The sequence below is a fragment of the Panthera onca genome, chromosome F1 (assembly GCF_046562875.1).
Source record: "Panthera onca isolate mPanOnc1 chromosome F1, mPanOnc1 haplotype 2, whole genome shotgun sequence".
Classification (NCBI taxonomy): Eukaryota; Metazoa; Chordata; class Mammalia; order Carnivora; family Felidae; genus Panthera; species Panthera onca.
The window spans coordinates 5,171,389-5,186,557 of record NC_138355.1 but is presented as its reverse complement, the minus strand read 5'-3'; the positions used below and the strand labels follow the sequence as shown (position 1 = coordinate 5,186,557).

At 52.8% G+C, this 15,169-nt stretch overlaps 1 protein-coding gene across 1 annotated transcript; it reads right to left on the bottom strand.

Annotated features, from left to right (window-relative positions):
• Nucleotides 1–1,608: 1,608 nt before the first annotated feature.
• H3-3A (H3.3 histone A) lies at nucleotides 1,609–10,116 on the bottom strand. The gene is made up of 4 exons (XM_060643310.2): nucleotides 9,988–10,116; nucleotides 8,345–8,495; nucleotides 6,687–6,840; nucleotides 1,609–2,264 (listed from the first exon to the last, which is right to left on the bottom strand). The coding sequence occupies exons 2-4, from the start codon at nucleotides 8,470–8,472 to the stop codon at nucleotides 2,136–2,138; spliced, it is 411 nt and encodes a 136-aa protein (XP_060499293.1). The 5' UTR covers nucleotides 8,473–8,495; nucleotides 9,988–10,116; the 3' UTR covers nucleotides 1,609–2,135.
• Between the last annotated feature and the right edge of the window lie 5,053 nt (nucleotides 10,117–15,169).

Sequence of the window (15,169 nt, the reverse complement as noted above, 5' to 3'; positions counted from 1 at the left end):
AAGACGTGGAAGACTGAGCTTAACCAGGCGTGCAGAGTTGAGCCGCAGCCCCCCCCCCCCCCCCCCCCCCCCCGCGCGTCTTTGGGGCCAAAGCCGATTCCGCACTTTTCCTGGGTGGCGTTGTCAGGTAAGGATTCCAAAGCGTAGCGGGGGAGAGGATTACCAGCCCGTTACTGAACATGAACCCAGGGACCAAGGGGCCGGCAGGTCACTCACACCCGCGAGTCCGGTAACGGCCCCGAACTAAAACTGTGCGAAACGTACACACCGGTAACGAAGACTAATCCTCCCGAAGTTATCGCCTCCTTTGTAAGCAGGAATGAATCCCCCGCCTCCTCGGAATAGAACACGTCAGATGCTGACAGACCGTGGAATCTCGTGGAATCTCGGGACGAGCCCATCACAGCGTGCGCGGAGCGCCAGCCTCATCTACGCGGTCCCGGGCAGCTTCTAACCGCCCCGTTTTGTAACCTGCGACTTACTGTATGTTCGTGCCCGGACCGCAGCAGTTAAGGACTCCTCACTCAACAAGATGGGCTAACGGGTACCGTGACCGCTTCACGCGAAAGGCAGAAACGGGCTTTTTGGTTGGCAAAGCTAAAGCTTCGTAAAGCACAGTTTAGTACAAATCCTAAGGGACTCGGCTCCAAGCGCGGCCTCTCCTACCCCATCGGAGTCGCCCGCTCTCCCGTCCGTTTCCACGAACAGGCGGCGAGAGCCTATTGTGCGCGCCCGCCAAAACCGGACTGGGGAAGCTCATCAAAAATTGGCTCTTAGGGGGCGGCCGGGCCGGCTCGGTCGGTGGCGCATGTGACTCCGGACCTCAGGGTTCAAGCGCCACGTGGAGCAGAGAGTTTACTTAAGAACAAACACAAAACCATGACCCCACGTCAGCAAACCGGAAGCAGGCTCTAAAATGTGCGTCTCCCTCTCTCTCTGCCCCTCCCCCGCTCATGCTCGGTCTCTGTCAAACGTAAAAAATAAAAATGAAAATGAAGTTAAGAGCGAGCCCGTGAACGAGCGGCGCAGCAGCCCAACGTTCTCCCGGACTGTTCTCGGCCCGTCGATGACCTAGTTCCGCCGGACTTGAGAGCAGTTCCCCGCGCTGCGGCGTTAGAACCAGCGCGTCCACCAGGGCCGCGTTCCCGGCCGCAGCACGCGCGCTCCCCTCCCCGAGAAGCGAGTCCCGGGGCCTGGCCGGTCACCTCGGGGTGGACGCGCCTCCAGCGCCCTCGCTGCGGAGCCAGACTTGCCGTTACGCTTGCCGAGCAAAGTTCAGCGGCGCAGGTCTGTCAACGGACGGACCTCAGGAAGGTTTCCCCGTTTCCATGTGCTTCCGCCGGGCGGGTGGGGACTCGCCCGTTTGGAGCACCACGTATCCAAAGGGTCAAGATCTGGTTTTCACGAACAGATTTACTCTGCAAATTTTAAACCGGGAGGAAAACCAACAGCTCCAGCTTCCTTTCCACACAAAACGTATCCTCTCTCCGTCTCTCAACGGTCTCGTCTCAGACGGGAGGTGACAAACCGCTTGGCACTAAAATGATTCTTAACGGTTCAAGTGACTGAACTACACGGGCAGGGGTGAGAATAAAGACCAAAAGCAGGTACAGTTTAATGTATTTTAATAGCAAACTTACAGGAACAGCACAGAAGACAGACAACATTAAAAACATGTACTTGCATGTAGGACAACTCAGTTAGAAAAGTATAGTGAATGGATGGAATCTACCGTATGATAAAAATGCTACAAACACCATTTAGTTGCCGTCAATAAGAAATTTACTCGTTTTAAAAAAATCCAAATGCTGGCATTGTCCAGAAAAATTTAACAGGTTTATTTATAATTGTTATAAAGTTGAACTGCTGAAACGTGTTCACTGAAACATTTTGACTTGCATTAATGCTTTATGTCCCCGCATTTATATTAAAAATTCACACACGAATGAAAATGGAAAAACTGCCAATACCTGATTTCTGTCCCCGATTTTTCCATTTGCAATCATATACTTCGATACCTTTTGACCCCATGGAAAAAAAATATCTAACGTTCAGAACTACCAATAACAGGAAGAAGAGAAATTTTTTTTTTTTTTTTTTTTAAAGAATGAAACGTTTTCCATCAGAGTGGATTCTTAAGCACGCTCTCCACGTATGCGGCGCGCTAGCTGGATGTCTTTTGGCATAATTGTTACACGTTTGGCATGGATAGCACACAGGTTGGTGTCTTCGAAGAGGCCCACCAGGTAGGCCTCGCTTGCCTCCTGCAAAGGAGCAAAGAAAAAGGCATCAATGGCGTTATTAGCACCCGTCACGGGCAAGTCTGTACCGGTTCAGATGACGAGGTTTTCGGACCTCTGAAAAGCCGCTCCAGAAGACGCTGACCTGTTCACCAAACGGGTACGTTTTAAAACCTGGGGGACAGGCTGAAAGGCAGTTTATGAAAAGCGGAAGGCTCGAGCTTGGAAATCTTCAGCAAATTACACAAGAGTCAAACGATTTCATTACTAAGCTTCGATTTTTCTCCTGTTAACACGCGATCTCTTACCCACCGAAATGTCTTCGGTGAATCCCATTTAATCCAGGAACTCCAGCTTAGACTCTAATCCTGTCTCCTCGCCAGCGTCCTCCTCATCCCGAATCCCGCTCGCCCCAGAGTATCTGCCCGAACCTCTGCTTGCCAATAATCCAACACAGCGGACAACTGGCTTCCATCACACGGTCCCCATCAACCTTTTCTTTTCCACCTCCGTTCTATCACACGGGGCCCACGGGTCCCAGAGCACAACGCGCTGGTGTCGTTTACATTCTTGGACCTGTTTTGCCTAGATGTGCCCCCTCCAAGCGCACCTTCCTCTGTGCTCCCCAACCCGCAGTGACCTTTTCCCCTCTCGTATTAATATGGATCCCTCCAGTTTTTCTCATTACACTCGAGGAGTCTTTGAAGGCACCCCCCCCCCCCCATCACCACTCAGAAACCGCCAGCTGTGGGAACTGTTCACGGACACTTGGCAAGTCAGGTTAGTAGACCTTACAGCTGTCTGAAAAGCTAAAGAGCCCTTTAGCCGAAGTCACATTTGCTTCCTCATTCCGAGAGGCAGAAACCGTTTTACCAGTCCGGTCACCCGCCCGGCTGTTTCAGTGGCTCAGGAGCATTAAACGGGGCTGTCTGGCCTTGTCGCCTTCTCTGTAGAAAAGTTACTTCTCTGATCAAGATACTTAGAAAAACCAAGATTCCTGTAGTTGCTTTTTTTGTCCTAATAAAAAAAATATTTTCCATTTTGGAACCCTTAGGTAACGATAAAGCTAAAAATGATGCCACCCGACACTTGAGCAATTTCAGCCACTTATGCTACATAACACAAAATATGTAGACAGGAATAGGCAGATTCGCTTGTGATTTTGCAATAAAACTACGGAGACTTGCTTTCCCAAGCATCAACGCAGCAACAATTAATTCAACTGGTTCACATTATCATCTTATGAAAAAGTACGCCCTTCACATTTATGTATCTTCAACTTTTTTGCCTTATGTCTCTCTTCTATGAAAATTTGTTTCATCTAAATTTTACAACCCCTACAGTGTTCTTCTGCTGCGTTTTTTCTTAATGTTTATTTAGTTTTGAGAGAGAGAGAGAGAGAGAGAGAGAGAGAGAGAGAGAATGAATGAATCCCAAGGAGTCTCTATACTAATGGATGTGGGGCTCGAACTCAGGAACCGCGGGATCATGACCTGAGCTAAAATCAAGAGTCAGACGCTTAGCTGATTGGGCCCCCCAGGAGCCTCCTGCTGCATTTAAGAGCCAGGTTTTATCTACCCACTAAGGCCTAGCTCAGACTTTCCGAGCAGGAGGAAGCAAGCACTTCCACTCCCAGCTCCCAAGGGCACAAAGCCTTGAACTCCTTCCTCCAGACTCCCTGCTGCTTCTCTGGCCTCGTACAGCAGAGCCAGAGCCACCCTCTTATGTATGTAACTTTATAATAGAGTCTTGTTTTCTACTCACGACGCCTTGCTTTGGAGTAGATGTTCAACAAATGTTTGCTTTTTTAAATCTAACCCTAAGTAAGTGTACATCTTCCACGCAAACATTCCAAAGGATGTAATGAAGGCAAAAGCCCTTAACAGCCGGGGATTCATTCTTACAATATTCGAAGGAATGGGTGAGAGGTGTGGAGACCAAGGCATAGTGTGGGCTCTGATGGGCTCACCACACGCATCAGATAGGACTGACGTTCCTCAGGCAAGACACCAGTTTGATTTTGTTTCACCCGGCCTCACGCCCATCCAGAATGCTTCTGCGAAACGTAGCGCCGTGAGCTGCTAGATGGACAAGCCAACAGGTCCCGTGGTTCCGAGACCATTTAAGAGCAGAATGATCCATGGGCTCCCTGGTACTGCTCCGAATGGCACGTGGCCATTCTCACTTCTGTCTTGGAGCCCGGCTACTGGTTTCATAGGGTTGTATCTGGTCGGCTCTGGGAGAGTATTCTATACCCACGGGGGATTTGACCATGACCCATATATTTCTAATTCTATTACACAGATCCTAAAACCTTCTCAACGGGAAGGCTCTAATGGGAATGAAAGACTGCCACATAAATTTATAGCCCAACAAACCAATTTTGAGATAATGGCAAAAGAAAAAATATCTTACAACTAGAAGGAAATGTTAATTTACAACGCATTGACTATATTCAATGTCTGATTCTCCCACCATTTCGAAACACCAATGTCTACGTTTTTAACACAAGGATACCTCAAGTCCAAACTCTCAGACATTAAAGACAGAGGTTAGATTTTAAGTCCGTCCGTTCCTGAGTATCGTATGGCAAACCCAGACTAATTTCTTTACCCCCCACCCCCCCGCACCACCTCCCCGTCTCATTTAGTTCTATTAGGAAACTTGTCAACTGTGTGATTCTAAACCAAAAATAAAGTGACTTTTTGAATTTTATTTCAACTGCTCTCTTCTGTTATTTCCACCAGCAAATTCTCCATCCCTGTCTTTAAGAGAACTGAAGTGCGTGGATACAGAAAGCAAACACGTGCACAAAAAAACTGGTAACAAAGATTACTCTTTCCAAACAAGAGCCATCTAACTGCTGGAGTACAGGCAGCAGAAGGAAACATTGTGCTCAAAACCAATACAGGAACACTTGCTAACGTACAGCACACACCTTCGTGCCAGTGACCATGAAGTTTACACATGAACTGGAAAGACAATAGTGTTTTGCCCAGATTGCTTAGTAATCTCCATTTACAAGACTCTACCACGGACCGACCATTAAACATGAACACGTTGGGACTTCCCAGTATAATGGGTTCTTTAAGCACAGTCCTGGCTAACTGGGACTAGGAACCAAAACTAGCAGCTTTGTATCAAATGCTTGACAATCTTGGAAAATACACGGGCAAAATGTGACTTACAACTGTAGTGATAGACGAAAGGAGACCTTACGGTAAACAACGATCAAAACAGAAAAAAGAGTTTTAACCAGCGCTAGAAGATTTTAGTAGTTTGAAATTTCAGTAATTTCAATTCATTGAGAATTTAATGGATGCCTACTCCTGGAATCCACCAATCAAACCCAGTTCAGACTAACCATAGAAACAGCTCAACCAATCGCACTTCAGCACAGAACCCACCTATCAAATCTCCCTCACATGTAAAGCCAAAGCTTGCCACGGCAACAGCAGCCTCACAATCCTCCAATGGAGTGTATGTGGACTGTGGTCCCCGCGCCCCCAGAGATTCTGATTCATGTCTGTGGTGCCTAGAAATCTGCACTTTTAATCACTTCCAAACCCCTGCTCTCATGGAGGCAGTAGTCTGAGATACACCGATCTAAAACATGCCAAACACAATATAAAACAGGTTACACGTTAGTGATTGGTATTAATTATATTCTCACCCCTAATCAAGCATGTTACCCGTGGGCATTTCAAGTTTTAATGCTGGCACAAGACACAAATACTATGGATATGTAACCACCTCTAAGACCGTACTTCTCAGAGTTCTGACACCTGGTGTGGAGATTAAATTCAATGTGCTTCCCATTTAAGCGGAAATCCATAATCCTCTTTGGCCAGCTCCAAGTCCTGACATCCCTGCCCCTTAACACGTACGGTGTGATCTCGAAGCACACCTTTTCTCCCTACGGCCAAGCCCATGCCAGCTAGCTGGGTGCTTCCTTCAGCTCAGTGCACAGCCTCCCCACCGACACCGCGCTCCCCTCTCGCGTGGCCTCTGCACATCCAGAAAGACACCAACTCTCCATGCCTTTTCCAGCGATCACTGCTTAAAGCTGATGACCAACACAGACCTTAGTCCCACATCTTTGTAATGTCCCGCAGCACCCATGACCGAACAAGAGGGTTCTTTTTTCCTCGAGACACCGTTCTCAACGCAACGTTTAAAAAACTGAAAGACGGTATACCGGAACGAACGGTATACCGTTCGGAGCCAGATGGGTTCAAATGAGGACTGTCACCCAAATGGGTTCAAGTCGCATTTTCGGTGTGTATGACCTCGAGCAACCTAACCTTTCTGACATCTCAACGGTGAAGCAAAGGTATGGCCCACCTTACGGGCTGTGCCGATCAAAGCACGTGGAAAGATTTAGAACCGTTCTTGGTACACAGCAGGACGGCCGACTCTCAGAGCCGTCCCCACCCGCCACTTTACCTGCAAAGCACCGATAGCCGCGCTCTGGAAGCGCAGGTCTGTTTTGAAGTCCTGAGCAATTTCTCGCACCAGACGCTGGAAAGGAAGTTTGCGGATCAGAAGTTCAGTGGACTTCTGGTAACGTCTAATTTCGCGGAGTGCCACGGTACCAGGCCTTAACACAAAACAAAACAACATTAAACAAATGGTTATCGGACATATACAAAAACATACGAGGATAAGCGGTTAGCTTTAACAAATCCAGTCATTTTCCAAAAAATAAACCACCCGTTTTCTGTTTTTTAGCTTGGGTATAAAATTTCCTTCACCAGTTTATGATCTGAGTATTTAAAGCTGTGAAGAGTAACAGAACAATTCCTTGAAAGCAAAAAGCATAACATGAAAGGAGATTCTGAGCAGGGCATTTATCTGAGTCCCATTCACTTTCTTCGTCTTAACACAGGGGCGTCAATAACGTATCATTACTTGGGAGGGTGTGAGGCCACTAATAAAAAGTCAACATTCGGACTCTTGTCAACTTGGTATTACTAGCTTTGCTTCTTCTAAAAGACGCACCAACACCACTCAATGGGCTTCATTTAAAAACACACTCAGGGGGCGCCTGGGTGGCGCAGTCGGTTAAGCGTCCGACTTCAGCCAGGTCACGATCTCGCGGTCCGTGAGTTCGAGCCCCGCGTCGGGCTCTGGGCTGATGGCTCGGAGCCTGGAGCCTGTGTCCGATTCTGTGTCTCCCTCTCTCTCTGCCCCTCCCCCGTTCATGCTCTGTCTCTCTCTGTCCCAAAAATAAATAAAAAACGTTGAAAAAAAAAAATTAAAAAAAAAAAATAATAAATAAATAAAATAAAAACACACTCAGGTATATTCAAGGCCCATTTCCCAGAACACGTTTAGTTTGACTACGGCTCATCCGTCAGGAATGATGAAGTCTGGATACTCCTGATGGCGCGGTGTGCCTTCCACAGGGCAGAGTGTTCGTGCATCTTTTTTTTTTTTTTTTTTTTTTACTAAGTGTCAACAAAAACGTACCTCAAGTCTGACTTATTTCTTCCACTCTATGAGCTTTTATTTTAGAGTAACTATAAAATCATTTGCAGAAGCTAAGTACAGACAGCTTCTGCCCTCTAACGGCGGATGCCCTTAACAACACTGCTGAGGGCAGCTCAACACCAGACTGCTAACAAGGAAATACACCAATTTAAGGAAATGAAGGAGAACTTTACTCAAACAAAACACCCCACCTTGAGTATTATTAAAATAGAATTGGTATCAAAATGTATTATTTTGCCAAAAACCAGTGTCCATCCTCACACATGTACTTAAAAAGCACTTTATTATTTTAAAAACACACGTTACTAACGTAACAACTAAATAAAACGAGAATCTATCTCATTAACATCATCGGTGATTCAGTAGGTCTCCTTTGGGCTCTGGGTAGCTTCAAAATAAAACATTCCGACAAAACCCAACACTATGTTTTGGGACACACACGCGCAGACGTTTTTAAACTATTAGCAAATATTCAAAAGGGGAAAAACATCGGTTTCCCTAGATCAAAAAGTCTGCTGGTTATACATCTTTTCATTATATTTTACAATTGCTGCTTCCGTAGACGGACTCTATCCCACTATTTCCTCTTTTTTTTTTTTTTTTTTAAATACCTGTAACGATGAGGTTTCTTCACCCCTCCAGTAGAGGGCGCACTCTTGCGAGCGGCTTTTGTAGCCAGTTGCTTCCTCGGTGCTTTACCCCCGGTCGATTTGCGGGCAGTCTGCTTTGTACGAGCCATGGTACTGAGACCTCCTCACTTACCTACCAGCATCAAAAACAAAAATCATACACACGACCCCCCAGACGTTCAAGTTTTCCTGCCACTGCCGGCCCCCGCCCCCGCCAGGCTGGAAATTAGGCCCAGCACAAAACAAAACAAAACAAAACAAAAAAAACCCCAACAATGTCCGTCATGTTATATAATTCGCCAGGGTGCAGATCACGCCTGCCACCCAGACAGGACTTCTCGAAACAAACTGTGGGACTCGGAAATTGGGACCTCTAACGCCGACCATCCCTCAAAAGACCGACGGCAAAACAAAAAGACCCCCCTAACGGCCTCGGCCTCCCTCTCTTTAATTAAAGTAGAAATCAGAAACGTCTGCAAACATCCGACCCGCAAACAAGTCCAAAGAACGAAGCCACAAAACACAGAAAGGTCGAGTCAAATTTCGGCAAAAAGCCTCCGGTCCCCCCCCCCCCCCCCGCCCCGGCCCCGCGCCCCCCACCGCCGGGCGCCCGGCCGCGGACGGACCCGGGCGAAGCTCTGAAAACACGCCTGGGGTCGCGTTTCCACAGCGTGTTGACAACACGGCGCCCGGGGACGCGGGAGGGGACAGCGGCGCCCGGCGGCCGGCTCTCCACAAAGCCCGGTCCCGCGGCCGGCCGTCGTGGGCTCCGCCGCAGCCGAGCGCCCCGCAGCCGGGCTGTGATCGCCGCCCGCGCCGGCCCGCGGAAACTTTTGGGCCCGGCCCCCCGCGCCCCCGCCGCGGCCCCCAGCGCCCCGACCCACACGCCAACAATCGGCGCCCGGAGCCCCTTCCTCCCGGGGGCACGACGCACCCAAGCCGCTCCGAAACGCCCCGATCCCCCGCCACGTGCCGCCCTCCAAAATGCAAAAGTTTTTTTTGCATTTCCAATGCATCAAGTTTCCGCTTCTCCAAAAAAGGAGAAAAAAAAAAAATGTCCCTCTCTGAAAAAATTCTCCTCCGTTCTCGAAACGGGGAAGAGAGAGAGACGGGGGAGAAAACATGGTCGGTGACCAGAGAAGAGAGACAAGATGGTGAAGCTCAGCAACAACTGTGGGGAGGCAGCAAAAAGCGAGTTAGCCCGGGGTGCGAAGCGGCGGCGATTTCCCCCCTTTTCCCGCCCGAAAACCGGGGCCCGGGGCCCGGGGGCGGCAGGGAAGGGGCCCGCGCGGGTCGTGGTGAGGGTCTGGGGTCCCGGGAAGGGGCGGCGGGCGGGATTTGGCCGAAGAAAGGGGAGCCGGGGGCGCGGGGAGGAGGGAGAGCGGCTCGGCGCCGCGGCGGCTGCTGCTGTGGGGCTGAGGCGGCGAGAGACGGGGGAGAGCCGCCGCCGCCGCCGCCTCGGGGACGCGGAAACTCGCTCCTCACCTCCATTTCTGGGCCAAAAAGTTTGCGGGCCGGGCCCGGGGGGCCGGGGGGGGCGCCGTGCCCGCGGCGCCGGGGCCCGGGCGGCGGCGGGCGGCGAGCGGGGCCCGGTCCCGGGGAGGCGGGCGGCCGGGGAAACTTACCCCCCTTCTCCTTCGGCTGGAGCTCGGCGAGCTAGAGGCGGCGCTGGCGTTAGCGAGCGACGGCGGCGCGGCGGCGGCTGCGAACACAATTGAAAGATGGCTGACACCGAGGCTGGCCCCCAACACACGCCGCCCCGCCCCCGCGCCGCGCGCCAGCCAATCACACACAATGGAGGGAAGGCTCGGCCCCGCCCCCGGCCCCCGCCAGCGCCCCGCCCCCGCCCCTCCCCCCGCGCGTTCGTTCGCTGGCGCGCGCTCGCCCCTCCCCCGCGCGCCGCCCGCTCCCTCCCCGCGGCCGCCTCGCGCCGAGTGTGTACAAACACAAAAGACGTGCCGGAGGGCCGCCGGCTCCCGCCGCGACGGCCGCCCGCCCGCCCGCCGGCCCGCCGGCCCGCGCGCCCCCGGTCCCGCGCCCGCGCTCGGCTCCCCCCCCCACTCCCCGCCGCCCGCCGCCCCCTCCTCCCCCCCCACCCCGCTGGCGCCCACGTCATCCCGCGCCCGGAGCCCGGGGTCGGGGCGCCCAGGGGCGGTGGGGGAGGGGCGGCGGGCGCGGCCGGTGAACGCCCGGGCCTGCGGGCGGCGTGGGGGCGGGGCGGCGTGGGGGGGGGGGGGAACGGCCCGGGGGGGGGGGGGCTACGCGGCCGCGGGGGCCCCGGGGCGGACGGCCCGCCCGCGCGCAACTTTCCCCGCAGGTGGCGGCGCCGGGCCGCCCGACGCAAGATGGCTGTGCTCGGCGAGCGCGACAACAATGCGCGGCCGCGCGGCCCGCCTGTCGGTCCCCGCACCTCCCCGCCGGCCGCCCGGGGCCCCCCGCGGCCGCGGCCCGGTGCCCGGGGACCGCCGGCCGGGGCGGCCCGCACAGCTGGCGCGCGGCGCAGAGCGGCGGCCGGGAGGGAGGGGCGGTCCGGGGACGGTCGCCTTCACCCGCCTTCCAGCCCTCGGTAGCCCGGGAAGCCGACCCGCCGCGGCCCGGGACGCCCGGACCGTCCCCGGGACGGCCCCGCCAGCGCGGCACGGCGGTGCGCGGGCGCTTCCCCCGGGGCTCCTGCGGGCATCCCCGGGGGATAGCGCGGGAGCTACGCCGCCCGGGCGAAGGGCGAAGTGCCAGTCGCGATCCCCAGATTTTATAAAGCGCCTTAGTCGTAAACATTACCCTGAAACGGGCGCGCGGAAATCAGAGAGCAGGGAGGGAATGGGTTTGTCCAAGGTCACTTAAGTAAGGGACAGACCTGGGAGCAGCAGAAAAACTCCAGGCCTCCCGTCTCATTATTATTTAATGGATGTTAAGTGTCCGTGGTTGCTGTGCAGAGCACATGCGATCTGGAAGCCTCTCCTAAAAGCACACATGCAAAAAACAAAACAAAACAAAAAACAGCCCAGGCAGAGCTGCTAGCGGAGAGTTCCTGTCACTGGGGCCGAGCAGAGTTTTGTTTTGCTTGTTCTGTTTTGTTTTCAGGGAAGCGAAATATTTGCTGTTGAATCGATCCAGGAAAGCTGTGCCCCATCAATTAAATTCGTTATCTCCTCAAGAAATGTTCAATGACGTGGGTAACGTTCCCTTCACGGGCTCCATTTTTCCAGAGCGTCTATTTTTTTGGCTGCAAAAGATATTCCTAAGGAAGGGAGAGACTTTTACATGAAATCGTTCGGCTCTTGGATGATCCGAACCAACTGAGCTGTCCATCTGTGAAATGGAAGTGTTATCTGTCCCTGTGAAGATAGGCCACAAGTTCATTCTAGTTGTGGAGTGGAATACGTAAGCACCCGGGTATGTGTCCGGTTACTTACTTCGTGGATTCTGGAAGTTCACTCTCGCTGCGTGAATATATATCGAGTGACAGCTGTGCGTCAGGCACAATTCTGGATGCTGGGAACGCAGCAGTGAGCGCGCAAGCAACAATCCTGTCCTCGTAGGGCTTATGATCTCTAGGAACATTGCCAGGAAGAGGCGCTTGGACGAGGGACAGGAAGGGGGTCTTCTGGAGCCCCTACGAGTGGCAGAAAGCTGTAGCTGACAGAAGAAGGCTTTCCAGTCCAGGCAATGGAGCGGGAGAGCTGCCCCGGCAAAAACAGGATGCTGAAGGGGCACCAGGGTGAGTCCTGAATTGGCTCTTCCTTCTCAAGCTCTTGGCTGGGGCGCCTGGGTGGCTCAATCGCTTAAGCGTCCGCCTTTGGCTCAGGTCATGATCTCGCGGTTCGTGGGTTCAAGCCCCGCATCGGGCTCTGTGATCCTATTTGTTGACTTGTGTATTATCTGTCTCTTCCCCCAAAGAATGTGAAGTCTAGGATCGTAGCAGGCGTATCTGTCTCTCTCCACTGGTCTAGTACCCTAACTCCACTCGCAGTTAGGGACCTTTCTGAATTTGCTGTGCGTCCTTAGCCATGGAAATTGTCAAAGATATGACCAAAGTAGAAAGAATAGTATAATGAACCCCCACCTTGGGGCTGTTTTCACAGGGAGCTACCTCACTGGTCTTGTCGGGCGGTATTTCCCACTTTCTCCTATGTTTTTACTCTTAGAAAGGGATCCTGTTTGTAGGGGACACGAAAGAAAAGCGGAGGGGATTTGGAGCCATTGCTTAAAAAATTTCATTATTCATTTTTCTGCATTACATAATCACTAAACAAAACTAATTGCATCTTAAGGAAGATATGAACCATGAAACTAGCGTAACACTCCCAAGTAAGATGTTTTCAAAGGTTTCAATTGGCAGCATTGAGCTTGTGTCTGTGAACATAATATTTTATATCAAGTTTTATGCTTGAAATGGCCATATTCCATTCCCGATCAAGACTTTATAATGAAGATCTCTTTAAATTCTTTTTTTTTGTTAAGTTTATTTATTTTTGAGGGAGAGAGAGTGCACGGAAGTGGGGTAGGAACAGAGAGACGAAGAGAATGCCAAGCAGACTCGGAGCTGTCAGCCCAGAGCCCGACACGGGGCTCGATCTCACGAACCGGGAGATCATGACCTAGGCTGCAACCGAGAGCCGGACACTTAACCGACTGAGCCGCCCAGGCGCCCCAAATCCAATGAACTTTTGAAAGGTCAGTTATTTACAAATAATCATGCAGCTCAACGCTGTAGCAGGCACACGTGCCGGGGTCACCACTGAAAGGGCCTGTGCGCTAGCTACAGTGGAGAGAAGTACCCGGCAGGGAGACGGAAATTCAGGTGTGCCCCGGGAGCCTGTTTCGCCTCCTTGCCTCCAACCCTAGCGGCCGCATTTGGGGACACACCAGTGCTCCTCGGGGGGGCCTGGCGTGAGTATTCCTCGTGTCCTTGTCCACGATGGGACTGCTCCCCGCCCTGCAGGACCGAGGCAGGGATGGGAGGGGCTGTGCTCATATCATGTGGAGCGGTGAGTGGGGGGGCGCCGCCCTCACCATGGGGCACAGGTCTGGCCCACGCTGCTGAGGCCGCCCTCCCAGGGGCCCTAGTCCTTAGGGCCGAAGGGACCTATCTCCTGTCCCCCCCGATAGCCCACAGACCGCTGGGCTGCTCTGAGGTCTCAGGGCATGACCCCAAGTTCCTGTGTTCCCATCCCTACCGCCCATATTGTCCCCTGTCACCTTCCCGGGATCATATCACAGCAGTGCTCACAAGCTGATATTTCGCTAACTTGCTTCCTGATTTGTGGTCTCTCCACCTAGACTGTAATGGCAGAGGGAGCAAGGGCTTGGATACTTTTTATTTGTTTTTAATGTTTCATTTATTTTTGAGAGAGAGAGAGAGAGACAGAGACAGAGCGTAAGCAGGGGAGGGGCAGAGAGAGAGGGAGACCCAGAACCCAAAGCAGGCTCCAGGCTCCGAGCCGTCGGCACAGAGCCCGACGCGGGGCTCGAACCCACGACCCGCGAGATCAGGAGCCACCCAGGTGCCCTGAGCATGTAGCTCTTGATCTCAGGGCCGTGAGTGCAAGCCCACGTTGGGCGTGGAGCCTACTTTAAACAAAACTAAGGGGTGCTTGGGTGGCTTAGTTGGTTAAGCATCCGACTCAGGTCAGGATCTCGTGGCCTGTGAGTGCGAGCCCCACGTTGGGCTCTGCGCTGACGGTGTGGCCCCTGCGTGGTTTTTCTCTCTCTCTCCTCTCTCGCTGCCCCTCCCCTGCTCTCTTGGTCTCTCTCAAAATAAGTAAACTTAAAAAAACATTTTTCAAAAAGTATACGACAGAAGAATAAACAAAAAGCAACTGTACGACACAGGCTTTTGCAATCGACCGTGAGATGCATTTCGTAGGAGAGGCGCTTCTGGAAAGATGTGCCTTTCCTTGCACACGTTTCCTTGTATTCTCAGCGGGAAGAGGGCAGTTGGAAATGTTTTTCTCAGGATGAGGATGTGAGCGTGAAATCTGCCTGTTGGCCTGGGGCGGTCACTATTCATGTTTTATTGATTTCGGGCGCACCGTCAATGATTCGTGGCGTCCCCTCCGTATTCCCTGCTCCCCGAGCGGCCGTGGGATTGCAGCCGGGCCCCCTGTGTACATCGGGGATGCCTTCCCTGGACGCAGGAGACCTTCACCTTCTCCGTAAATGACGAAACAGGTGCCCTGGTTCCACCAGTCAGTGTCGGCCCGCCGTGAGGAGGGCGTGCCAAGAAGTGACAGCAGTTTCGGAGGCTGGAGGCCCAGGGCCACGCCTCGAATCACCAAGCGAGTGGCACCTGGGAAGGTTTTTTTTTTTTATAAAGTCATTTTCTCAAAAAATTTTTTTTCAGGTTTATTTATTAATTTTGAGACGGAGCAAGCAGGGGAGGGGCAGAGAGAGCGGGGAGAGAGGGAATCCCAAGCAGGCTCCACGCTGTCAGCGCAGAGCCGGACGCGGGGCTCGAACCCGCGAACTGTGAGATGGTGACCTGAGCCCAAACCCGCCCCCGCCCCACCTCCCTCCCTAACCCCCAGGCACAGCAGGGATAAAAGGAGGCCAGGCGGGAGGGGGCGGGGCTTCAGGATCGTGGGCCAGAGTTTGAATCCTGCTCTGCTGCTTCCGGCTAGTTGAATATTAGCCTCTCTGGGTCTTAGCTTCCCCCCGTCTGTAAAATGAGTAAAATTACCTTGAAGTATACCAGTAATCCTGCCCCGCCAGGTCCCTGGGAGGGTTCGAAAGGATGGGTACGGGGCACTGACACAGACTCCGGGTTCACTGTACCAACTCTGCCTCTACTGTTTCCAGAAGGCGTCA